This window comes from Ostrea edulis, chromosome 3 (assembly GCF_947568905.1).
Source record: "Ostrea edulis chromosome 3, xbOstEdul1.1, whole genome shotgun sequence".
NCBI lineage: Eukaryota > Metazoa > Mollusca > Bivalvia > Ostreida > Ostreidae > Ostrea > Ostrea edulis.
Window position 1 is genome coordinate 97061198 of NC_079166.1, and position 13525 is coordinate 97074722.

General features: G+C 36.0%; 1 protein-coding gene and 1 long non-coding RNA gene across 4 annotated transcripts; one reads left to right on the top strand and one right to left on the bottom strand.

The window, feature by feature from the left end:
• Nucleotides 1–959: 959 nt before the first annotated feature.
• LOC125674334 (uncharacterized) lies at nt 960–6409 on the bottom strand. Of its 3 annotated transcripts, XM_056159655.1 has the most exons (4): nt 6267–6409; nt 4648–4763; nt 4343–4415; nt 960–2625 (listed from the first exon to the last, which is right to left on the bottom strand). In XM_056159655.1, the coding sequence occupies exon 4, from the start codon at nt 2604–2606 to the stop codon at nt 1023–1025; it is 1584 nt and encodes a 527-aa protein (XP_056015630.1). In that variant the 5' UTR covers nt 2607–2625; nt 4343–4415; nt 4648–4763; nt 6267–6409; the 3' UTR covers nt 960–1022. The 3 variants fall into 3 exon arrangements, with proteins under 3 accessions (XP_056015630.1, XP_056015631.1, XP_056015632.1); XM_056159656.1 differs by lacking the exon at nt 6267–6409 and having other exon boundaries at nt 4648–4979; XM_056159657.1 differs by having other exon boundaries at nt 4343–6393.
• Nucleotides 6410–8566: 2157 nt separating this feature from the next.
• Nucleotides 8567–11061, top strand: LOC130053077 (uncharacterized). The gene is made up of 2 exons (XR_008801536.1): nt 8567–8771; nt 10319–11061. It is a non-coding gene; the product is annotated as an uncharacterized LOC130053077 (long non-coding RNA).
• The last annotated feature ends 2464 nt before the right edge of the window (nt 11062–13525 follow it).

A 13525-nucleotide genomic window follows, 5' to 3' on the forward strand; every position in this document is an offset into this window, starting at 1 on the left:
TTCCCCTCTCTAAAAGAATTATTGCTCTCTTCAAATGAATTTAAAATATCATTAATTCAATTAAAAAGAGCAATAATTGAATTAATGCGTGCATTAAATCCATTATTGCTCTCATCAAATGAATTTATGCGTGCATCAATTAAATTATTGCTCTCATCAATTGATTTAATGCACGCATTATATCAATTATTGCTCTCTTCAATTGAATTGTAGCACGCATCAATTCAATTGTTGATACCATTAATTCAATTGAAGAGATCCTCAATTCAATCAAAGCGCGTATCAATACAGCTGAAGAATCAATGCTATCATCAGTTCAATTAGTGCGCGCAATAATTCAGAATTGAAGATATCAATATTTTAAAGGAAATCTTTAGTTAAATTGTTGTACGCATCAAATGAATTGATGATATCTTGAAATGATTGAAGATATCTTCAATTATGTGAGTTTATGTTAATTTACGTGTATAATATCAAAGTGGAGCATTATTTTATCGAGTTTCGTGAAAACTTGTCAAGAAACTAAGATTATAAATGAAAGGTGATCATATAACATGTCTTTCGATAAAAGAAGAGTTTAGAAAGGAGTGTTTAGTGTATCGTGTGAGTCTGTGTGAAAGTGAATTTTCTTTACTAGTATAAGTAGACTATACTATTATTTGTTTGGGTAAATAAATGTACCAGTCTGATTGGGACTTTCTAAATAGAAAAAAATACTAAATAGGTAAAGTATTGAAGAGAACGATTATACGATTTAAGAAAAAATTGGCTTGGCAGGTAAACTTGCATGCTAAAAAACACACACTGACACGCACGCGCGCGCGAACACACAATATAATCAAAATCAAAGGGGTGAGTGTGTCTCCCTAGTCCCCCTCTAGATCCGCTAATGTAATGTTCATGCATTGGCTATACATATAATTTCTGCATATCTAATATTGTGTTTTGATAGTCAAAAATCTTGATTAATATTTATTCCATAACAACATATTTCATGTGAAACAACATACAATTCATTCTGTTCATTGCTCGAGATATTTTATTCTTTTCGCTACACCGGTTGTACATTCCCCAACAAACATTTCCCCGTCACCGACAATACACACGCCGCGAGGGAATTTAATCCCTAGATCAGGAATGATGTATCTCAGGAATCGCCCGTCCCTGTCCAACATGTGGATCTTGTCACCTTTAATGTCAGTAACGATAACGTGACCGGCAGGATCAGTAGTGACGGCGCATACGAAAAATGGCTTGTCCTTCCCAGAGTAAGAAAACCGAAATATTCCTAATCTATCGACAGTAGTCACAGCCCTTTTCGTCCAGTCTGTTACGATGATGTCCCCGTTGACATTCTCAGTGATGTAGATTGGTTGTCGGTACAGAGGCTGGCCCTGTGAGTCGTACTGGATTTCCTGGAGTACGGTACCGGTACCGCTGTATCGCACGACTTTGGACTGGTCATCTTTAAGGAGACAGACCAGTAGGTCATCTGACGCGGTACTCGTGATGCCGTATGGTCTCCACTCCCCGGTTGTAAACATCGTCTGGATCGTTTTATCCGCGGCTACTCTACTCACGGTATTGGTGTCATTTTCTGTGTAAACCACGTGTTTGTTGTATACAGTGAGGTACATACCGTGTGATGTGATAGTGACAGTGTCGTGGAGGTTTCCCTGGAAATCAAACAACTTGAGTTCATAACTTTCTCCTCCCATCCACACTCTGTTATCATCAATAACAACAATATCTAATAGACGGTTGTTATACTCTTCATCTGCAGGAAACCCTGTGTCTATAGCGGTGACAACTCTCGGCATCTCTAATATTTTGTGATTCGAAATCACAGGATCGTCAGATATCAATTTCGGCATAGACATCTTTCTTTCTTGTATATTCTCGATGTATCCGAAATACGATTTCAAATAGTTGTCGTCAATTTTGCCTTTGCAAAACACCGGAAATGAGTACTGCATAATCTCCGAGGGAGTTTCCTGATTTTCAATTCTTGCAATGAGTTTCTTCATTTCCATAACATTCTGTGTATTTTTCAGTTCCGTTGTCGTGGCGTTTATTTCATCAACTTTTCCTAAAATCTCTTTCAATTCTCGTGTCTGTTTCTGGAGTAGTGATTCGTGCTCCTTTTGCATGTCGTCCAGTTCCTGGTGGAGCGTCTTCACGGTTTTATCTATAAGTCTGTGCCACTCTTCTCCTCGTGACGTCACTTCATCCTTCTTCTGTTGGTAAAGTTTAGATAAGGAATTTAATCTCTGCTGTGTTATTTTTGCAAATCCGGAAACTTTCGGTTTGTCCAGACGCTTTGACGTATGATCTATGATTCTCTTGAGTTCAAACTTATAGTTTTGTAAGCGCTCGTTTTCCTTCGTAATGGTTTTCATCAGTTCTTCAATTTTAGAGGTGTCGTCATCATCTCTACTGGCGAAATCCACCACGTCATGTCCGGTCTTGGACTTAATCCGGAGATGTACCGGAACACAAGGATCGCAGAGATTGACCCCACAGCGTCTGCAGAAGAACGAGACTGGCTGTTTGCAGATGTCACATTCAATGACATATTGACCTTGGGTAATGTCTTCAGATGCCATGATAGGGATTTTATTTGACCTGAAATAAATATGTTTTGGATAAATCTATTTTTAAACCATATGTTCCATTTTCGAATAAAATATTTCCAAATATGTATCCAACTAAACGACATAACATATAACAGTTATAATTAGACATTAGATACAAAATAAGAATATTAAAGAATCAGTGAGTGTGTTACAGTCAATGGTACATGTATATATTATTGAGTATAAATATGTATACACATCACACAATCTCATCTGCTATACAGATACATATATCATTATTATTATTATCATTAATATACATACGGTGGAACCGCTGGACCTAGCGAAGCATGACATGGTCATTGGCGTTTATAATTCGATACGGTAAATTAGAATTCACTTTAATATATCTATTTATTTTATTGAATTTCCCTCGCGCTGAACGCCCAATAACATCTAAATATTAAAGAGGGAATGTATGAGGATAAACAGATGAAATAAATAAATAAATGTTTATTCGGTATATACATGTACATGCATACAAACATACATACATAGATACCAAGGATAACCCATGAAAGTTCGAAAGCTTATTTCAAATGGGGTCATTTGATGCACGGATGTTTGCGCTAGGGGGTCATTTATGTGCGAGGAAACCGGAGTATCCGGAGGAAACCCATGTGTCCGAGTGGACGACCGCCATACCCTCTCACAAACAACCACTGCTGATCACGGGTATCAAATGCGAGTCACAGCTGGAGAAGCGAGAGCGCTACCTCTGCGCTACTCGGACACACGAGGATAATTATAGGATCCGCCTATTCATTTACCGCGGGAAATATAACGTTAGCCACCGTAAACCGTGCATTGTGACTTCACATTTAGCTTTGACTTTTTTTCTCTCTCTTTCAACAAACTCCCCGTCGAGGCCAATCAGATCACGCGCTCGTCCTTTTCCGTAACCGGTTTATTTGTGGTTACGGAAATAGTGGAGTAGTTACGATTGGCCTCGTTACGTCATTTACGTACATAATATTTATAATGATAATTTTAGATAAATCGAAAAATTTAAAACTATTGCACATACATTATTTACGAGGACCCCCCCCCACCCCTTATGTGGAACTATCTATTTAAAAAAATAATAATCCACTTGTAACGATGGCATATTTCAGAAGAGACAATCGGAACAACATTAATAATATTGTACATAATCCTAGTTGTAACACAATAATGAAATAATGAAATATTTGAATAAATTCTTTAATTCATTTCGCGCAACTTTTAAAATAGAAATGCATAGGAATTTAATGTGCATTAGTTTACTTCGCATTAAATATTACCACCGTGAGAACACTATCTAATTCGAATTAACTTAATGCGCATTATTAAACTTCGCATCAAATTTAATGCGCATCCATGTGAACGAGGCATAAATGCGCATCCGTGTGAACGAGACATAAAATAAGTTATAGTGACATTCTCGAGATCTAGTATGGCGTTAAACATTCAACCGTGATGTTTCTACAGTGTCAAAATGAAACACGATTACGTGACGATAATGAACGACTTAAGACGAAATACTATGAACTTCAGTTAACATTTATATAAACGTTAAATAACGTGGTGGACATCCCAGCTCAATGTACAGAATGATATCGGTACTCCTCTGTATGAAATAATTATGATTAATTATTGATACTTATATATCTCCAGCTTCGTCAACCATCTTCATCAGTCATATTTACACATGTATATACACGTACCCTCATCTTCATCAGTTTCAACTTCAAGTCTTCATCTTCATTAATTACATCCTCACATCTTCATCAGTCAGATCTAAAAAAACAAAAAAAACCACAAAAAAACCCAACAACAACAGGTTGTACATCATTTCAACTTGCGAAAAGAATCCGGTCGTCATGCCTTACAGTAAAATTGAATATCAAAACATTTGGTTTAAGTGAGTATGGTATTCTCGCTAATTAGTATAACGTACTAGCGTCGCTGGTTATTTATTAGGTATTCAAACAAACAAATACTGGATAATAAAACCAAAGAACTGACTTACCTACACACATCTACTCTACCGAACTCTGGAAAATCGGCTTCTTATTGCTCCATTATATAGCAATTCTGTCGGCCAAATCCGGGAACATATTAACGACTTTTCACATCTCGGAGGCCCTATTTCAAAATTCTGTGATGTTCAGTACTTTATAAATTCTTGATTTGATTTAAAATACAAATTTCAGGCCATTAAAGGATTTAAATGACATGTATATTTCTACAATCGGAAATAGTGTTGATAAATCATAAAAATGTAGCACAATATAACAACATAATTTCCCCATCAGTCCCCATTACATCCCTCAGTACTCTAACCTGTGTCATACACAAGGAAGTAGACTGATATTAGTACAGTGTAAAGAAATAGGATAAAATCGGTATGTGTGATTGGAAGAAACCAGGAGAGGATCCAGTGGCTTTAGAGTTGTTCACATGGCACCGCTTATGTAATACAGGAGAGGATCCAATTATTTCAGAAATGTTGAGATGATAACGCTTATATTATACAGAAGAGGACTCGTTGATCTTAGAAATGGTGGCGTGGCGCCAAATACCGTAACCCCATTTTGTAAAAAAAAGGTGGTGGGGGGGGGGGTTGAAATATATTTAGGGAGCAACGGTAGGAGGAGGAAAATTGTCTAACCTTCTTGACAAGCAACCCCCCCCCTTAAAAAACGCATGAAAAATGATACGGTTTGACAATATCGATAACTTATATGCTGGTATTAAGTTTTATCGATCCTCATGTGATATCATAGGTTTTTGCAAAATATTTATTTAATAACTTTTTTTGCATGATGGAAATATCTTTCAGAGGAATTTTACTACATTTTATTCACGGAAAAATAAAACAAATCTTGTAAACTTGATACTGGAAAAGTTTAATTATTTATAAATAAAAAAAAAAACGTTGTCAAGGGTAATAACTCCTACGCTGGAATTTCCTCTACTGCACGTCTATTATCTATAATGATTTCCCTAATATCCACAAATGATTTTTATATATCTATGAATTAGCATTTTTTTTAAACTGTTGACATTAAACATATGTCATTTGAACAAATTTTTATCAATTTTAATTATTCTGTTTAACGAAAATGTGTGATATTATGCTGTTGATATATCCTTCTGTTTTTGTTTGTCTGACATTTTTAAAACGGTGGCAACACACATTTTCTTTGGTTATTGGTGAAATCAAACTATATTGAGTGGAAATTAGTACAGTTTTTTCCACTTTCAACCAATAACATTGATCCACCTTAAAGGAGTACTGGTCTACTGAATGTAATGAGAAAATGATAACTTTCTATTTATGAAAGGGTGACGTTTATGGTAGTCGTGCGAAATCGATATCTTCGTTCGGTCAGAAACTAGAAAAAAACAATTTTTGAAGAGAGAGAGAGAGAGAGAGAGAGAGAGAGAGAGAGAGAGAACTTGCGACAATTGTTGTATTGGTGCATGAATGATGGCGAACATTTTTAATCGACACTTGTGATGAAAAAGCCAACGGATATACGGGAAGACGATAAAGAATAAAGACACGACTGAGATTGATTATAAATGTAAATACTACCGTTAGTACAAATATTATAAGATATTGATGATAAAAATTATCCGTACCACATCTTAAGGACCCATCTTACAACGGAGCACCACACTCATAATATTGAGAAATATCGCTACACAGGGAAATACAGTCCTACATGGAGACTATTTTGGTGTTCAAAATAAAGATATTCATGTAATGAAACTGATCAACAGGATACCAACTAGTGCCCACTCAGTTGGGGATTGTAGTGGATCGGAACTAGCCAATAGCTAAACGAGTGCATTCTCGAAATATCAGATGAACCAATGTAGATAAACATTTCCACTGCTCAAATACTTGTACACTTGTAACTGCTAAAAAGTATGAATGTTCAAAAAAGTATAAGAAAAAACTTATTTCATTTACGTCAAAAAAGCACGCTTATGGGGTAAAAAGCTGGTAGAATTGTTAGAAAGAGTATTATCTATCAGATTATACTAGTTTAATTGGTAAAGAAAATTTATTTTAAAACATAAAACATAGCCCTTTTTATATCTTGAGTGAAATTTAGAAATTTAAAATGGCATATTGAGCAGCTTTACAAGGTCAACGTCAGAAAAAGTCATTTTAAACATATTATTTGGATCATAAACATTTATGAAAGCGAATACGATGACTACCCATCGGGCTTTGTTTCCATAGTAACCGATTAAAAAGAATGATTTCATTGATACGATTTGTCTGTTTGTTTTATAATTGTACAACTTTGGAAGGTTGCATTGAGCATTTTCATGAATAACATACAATTCGAGTTAAAAATGATAGCTGATATTTATATTTATTTGTCGAGTATTGTTGGATCACATGCTCTCCTGACTTATTTCAACATTTATACTATGATATTAAAAATATGACATTAAACACAAAACCTTATGGATGTTTACTTTTGAAATCAAATATCAAAAGCTATCATTTCCCCTTCTAAATTCAATATCAAGAGAACAGCAACGCACTATCTACATCTTCCAAAAGTGGACGACTCTGTGGACCGTCGGAATATTGGGTTTGAACCCGATTCAATATATCCCAGTGAACTTGAAATAAAAGACACCACAGAGTCGTCAACTGCTGCTACATACTTAGATATCTTATTGAAAGTAGATATTAACGGCAAACTAACAACTCAACTTTATGGCAAACAGGATGATTTCAACTTCTCTATCGTCAACTTTCAATTTTTATGTAGAAATATGACTGTCGGACTATCGGATTGTCGGAATACTGGGCGGTTACCGTTCTATCGGATTGTCGGAATACTGGGCGGCTACCGTTCTATCGGAATGTCGGAATACTGGGCGGTTACCGTTCTATCGGAATGTCGGAATACTGGGCGGTTACCGTTCTATCGGATTGTCGGAATACTGGGCGGTTACCGTTCTATCGGATTGTCGGAATACTGGGCGGTTACCGTTCTATTGGATTGTCGGAATACTGGGCGGTTACCGTTCAAGCCCAGTATTTCGACGGTCCAATATTCCGACGGTCCGATAATCCGAGATGTTGACGATCATCAAAAATTGTAATTAATAGAGTTAAATGTATTCATGTCAGACATTATTTTATGGAAATTACCAGAAACCGCCAAAATCGACACGGCCTGATGATAAATCAGACAATCAGTTTCTGACCAAACTCATTCAAGTGTGAACTAAATCACAGAAACCCGGTATTTATGGAAATTAAAACTGTTAACTGATGAAGTACTGGCAAAATATGTAGTAAATGTCCCTTACCATTGCAGAGAAATTCAACCAATTTTTTACACGGAGGGACAAACATCATCAAGCTTTAAACCGGATTGCTTTGAAATCTGGCCAAAACACATAACTTTTAAAAAAATAATTGTTGCCTTTCAATGTTATGTTTAAGTCTCCCCGTGTCTTACTCCCTGACATGCTAGAATTCTTACATCATTTTGAGATCTAACTGATTAGGTCTTTGTGTATGAATATGAATTTGAGTAGTCTATGAAATTATGATCAAGATAATGAGGTAAATGATATTTTGGTCGATGATGAAAGACTGTTGCACGTGTTGTAAGTTTTAATTTGTATAATCAATCAACACAAAATGAAAGTTACAATGAGCTGTCGCGTACAGAATGTAAAATAAAAAAAAAACCCACCTAGTATTAATGTAAATATGGGTGTTACGGGACACAGTAACCCGCGAGTAACCCATATATTTACCTAAACATTACGTTGTACGACTGTACCTTTGCTTAGGTAGCAGGGGACAGTTTCGCACTATAGGCCCGGTCAACTTTTTCAAAAAATGGAATTACCCTGTATTTGAAGTGATATTACATGTGTAAAAATGTATACAATAATTTTAGGATGCATGTCAAATGTAGCTGAGTGCTTAGTAAAAATGTTGATATACAACATGTAGGTGTCACCATGATTCCTAGCATATAGATGGGTGCAAATACGAAACTAAGACACGTGGTCAGTTGCTGAAGAAATTCCGGTGAAAACATGCAGGGTCTAGCAAAAGGTCTGTAGCTGTGAGGGAAGGTGGATGGCCCCATATGAGAGGTAGATTTTTGAGAAGGGCAGATAGGGTTCTTGATTGTGCACAGTGTCTAAATCCCCATGTTTGGTACTGTGATGGTGTGGGGGGTGGTGCGGATTAGGCCAAATGAGGGAAAAGCAAAGCAAAAAAGGGGAACCTGCTCAGAGCATGTTTTGTGCACCAGCACCAGTATTTATAGATTACATGTAATTTAGGGTCATAATTTATTAACTACACTAATATGAAATACAAATATTGACATAAAAGGGAAATATGATTTTTCATTAGTCTGTCATAATCTGACTTTGGTGTATACCCCCTATCCACATGTTTCAAAACCAAAGAAACTGTCCCCTGCCACCTTTAAGAGAATGGCATTTTTTGAAACCCATGGAATTCAGTCAATTTCATTAATATTATCAAGATAAATGTATTAGATATGTAATACAACCCCTTATTTCAATAGATGTATCACATTAGTGTCACAATGGTAGACAACAGAGTCAAGGGGGGTAAGCTATACTTTAGTACTATGGAAAACCAGAATCTGGTCAAGTATCATAGTGACATGTAAGTACATGTAAATAAGCTTAGTGGTTAAAATAATGTTATTTGGGGTACTTCATATACTGTGCATTCTTTTTACATAGATTACATGTAGTTTTACATGTTCTACATGTAATTAACAAATTGTACTGATTGACAGGTCTCAGGTACAGTAGATCACATTTCTTCTCAGCACCATGATACATATTTATGAAAAAATACTTGCAGATAGAGAAATAAGTCATTTTAGAGACATTTTGTACACAAAAAACACAGTTAACACCATTTTCTCATTTATGGGTGGTACTTGTAAACAAGCCACCTCCCCTTTGACATTTGACTGAATTGCATGAATCTTTAGTTTTCACTATTAGGATGGCATAGAATAGAATGTAAGAAGAGAACAGGTATTCAAAATCTTGTTGGGGAGTTGTTTACTTAATTAGAGCATATTTCAGGTCTATACATATACAGTATGTAAAGAAGTAGACAGTGAAGTTGGAAATTTTCTTGATTTTAAGAGCAGTTATGTCCCTTTATCTCTCTCTAATCCATCATTTTCTACACAGGTTCTCATGATTACATGTTCAGCATGTAGCACCACATATAAGGTCACTTTTACCATAGATACAATATACTTGTAATATTATTTGTTAGGCACAGGGATCTTACTCGAACACTCTCATCACTCTAAAATGACAACATCATACACAGAAATGTAGGGTTTTTAAATAATTTTATTGCGTACACATTTAGGGCGGTCGACATGATGTATTGGTGTAGTTTCACTCAGAATAAGTCAGATTTGTCAAAAATGGGAGTTGACGTCAATGACATGAGATGTCAGAATTCTTAAAGGTAGCAGGGGACAGTTTCGCACTATAGGCCCGGTCAACTTTTTCAAAAAATGGAATTACCCTGTATTTGAAGTGATATTACATGTGTAAAAATGTATACAATAATTTTAGGATGCATGTCAAATGTAGCTGAGTGCTTAGTAAAAATGTTGATATACAACATGTAGGTGTCACCATGATTCCTAGCATATAGATGGGTGCAAATACGAAACTAAGACACGTGGTCAGTTGCTGAAGAAATTCCGGTGAAAACATGCAGGGTCTAGCAAAAGGTCTGTAGCTGTGAGGGAAGGTGGATGGCCCCATATGAGAGGTAGATTTTTGAGAAGGGCAGATAGGGTTCTTGATTGTGCACAGTGTCTAAATCCCCATGTTTGGTACTGTGATGGTGTGGGGGGTGGTGCGGATTAGGCCAAATGAGGGAAAAGCAAAGCAAAAAAGGGGAACCTGCTCAGAGCATGTTTTGTGCACCAGCACCAGTATTTATAGATTACATGTAATTTAGGGTCATAATTTATTAACTACACTAATATGAAATACAAATATTGACATAAAAGGGAAATATGATTTTTCATTAGTCTGTCATAATCTGACTTTGGTGTATACCCCCTATCCACATGTTTCAAAACCAAAGAAACTGTCCCCTGCCACCTTAGTATGCTGTATATTCGGATGCGTCTGGCTAGTTCAAGCTATATGGCAATTATAGCTTTTGGCGGGAACTGTCATCCGGGCCACTGGAAGGGATCTACCAAACAGGTCGTACTAGGGAAGACTCCCCAGATTCTACAGTATGATTTGGCAAAACTAGCATCCATTCATACATCCATATTACTTGCAATAATCATGTTTATTGGCAAAAAAGGAATGAAAAGGGGAAAAACCCTAAAAAGCAAACAGAGCAAACAAAGGAAAGACAGAGCCCCGGTGTCATTATCCAGGTGAGTCAAGACCTTATAAGAAGTGACTTAATTGTAGAAGAACTTGTTACTATAAGGCGTGAAATATGCCTCAGTTAAAAAAAAATATTACAAAGGAAGTATATTATGCCGGTAAATATCCCCTCTAAAACAAATTTTGAATAAAACTCAAAATATCAATAAGTAACCAATTGAGATTGTAAATTACAGTGACATGCCATTAAACGGCGTCCGTAACGAAGAAAATGTTTACACCAGGATATATCAACGTTAGTTTTTAGGAAATGCAGCTGAGAAACAACATGTGTATCCCATTCCTAGTAAATTTATAATGTTTATAGCATAACTATTAAGATAATGTCAGCTAATACTATAAATATTTGTATGTTTGTAAGACTTTTACTGACCCCTTTTTCGGTTTTTCGCTGTAGGACATTATCCTCCCCACTATTACCAGACCCAATTTATCAGAATGCCTGTTACTCAAATACATGCCTGTGGTACATGTATAAACTGATGTTTGAAACGTAGGAGGAATGCTGTTTTAAAAGAACTTTCCATTTCTCTGATTTCTTAGTAAAAATGATAATTATAACCAAATGCAATTTTTTGCAATATAATTAACATATACCAGTGACTAACAAATTGATAAAAAATGTTGCATTATACAAATATTGCTGTTTTTTAGGTCAATACAGTGATTAAGCCGCCTGAGCAGTACAATATTCACCGAGCTCAAAGGACGAAGTGAATACTGTACTTCGAAGAGGACTAAATTATCGCATTGACTGAAAAAACCCTCATCAGCATTCATTTTTAACTCACCTGAGCTGAAAGCTCAAGTGAGCTTTTCTCATCACCTGTTGTCCGTCGTCTGTTCGTCTGTCTGTAAACTTTTTACATTTTCGACTTCTTTCCAGAACCACTCGGCCAATATCAACCAAACTCGAACAAAAGAATCCCTGGGTGACGGGCTTTCACGTTTGCTCAAAAGAAGGGCCATGTTTCTTTCAAAGGGGAAATAATCACAAAAATAGGATGGCGTCATTTAAAAATCTTCTTCTCAAGAACCACTGCGTCATAAAAGCTGAGATTTACATGAAATACTCCTGAAATAGTGCATATTCAAATTTGTTCAAATCATGTCCCCCGGGGGTAGGATGGGGCCACAAGGGGAGATCAAAGTTTTGAATACAAATATATCTGGGAATTCTTTAAAAATCTTTTAAAAAACTACTAGGCCTGGAAAGTGGAAATTTACATGAAAGCAGATTCAAGTTTGTAAACACCATGGCCCCCAGGAATAGGATGGTGCCACAAGGGGGTCAAAGTTTTACATACAAATATATAGGGAAAATCTTTAAAAATCCTCTTCTCAAAGACTACTGCGCCAGGAAAGTAGATATTTACATGAAAGTTTACCGTCATAGTGCAGATTGAAGTTTGTTCAAATCATGGCCACCGGTGGTAAGATGAGGCGACAATAGGGGATCAATTTTTACATACCAATATATATTGACAATCATTAAAAATATTCTGAAAATCACTTGGCCAGAAAGGTTTACATTTACATTAAAGCTTCATGGCCTAGTACAGATTCAATTTTGAAAGAATCATGGCCACCGGGAGTATGTTGTGGTAACAATAGGGATCAAAGTTTTGCAGGCGAATATATAGGAAACATCTTTAAATATTAGCCAAGGTTACTCAGGTTAACGATGTGCCCATGGACCTCTTGTATTATGCAAGGTGAAGATAACGAACAGTGATCAATCTCATAGCTCCTATAAGCAATACAAAATAGATAGTTGGGCAAACACGGATCCCTGGACACACCATGTATTATATGATTTAATGATTAAATTATACAAACTCATTAAGTTATCCATGTCACCTTACTTGTTGACATACCGGCCCGTCGGACTATCGGACCGTTGGAATACTGGCCCGTCGGACTATCGGACTGTCGGACTATCGGACAATCGGATCGTCGGAATACTGGGCGGTCACCTACCGTATCGACATATGAATGAAAATTATTATTGTTAATAAATAAGACCCATTCAACTTAATTAGTAGATTATCATCCAGGGTCACCAAAAATTATTGGGCGGGTGGGAGGATTTTATTTTTTTAATTTTTATTTTCTGAGAAGAACATTAATGACAAACGAGTTTTTGTGCATCATTTAATGCCAGATGGATATAAATATATGCTTATTTCACAGACGAATTCTAGGTTAAGCTTTTTAACTTCAAACACAAAAACATACGAAACTTCTTCAAGATATGAAGAACATTAATCCCTTCCTTTCAATCACGCCCATAAGAACGTGAGAAATTAAGAAAACCATATATATTTTTTAACGTGGCTTTTCTCATTGCTTTACCGGAAATATAAACAAAAAGTGTAAATACCGGAGTCGGAAATTAATTTTTTTTCATAAATCGCAAG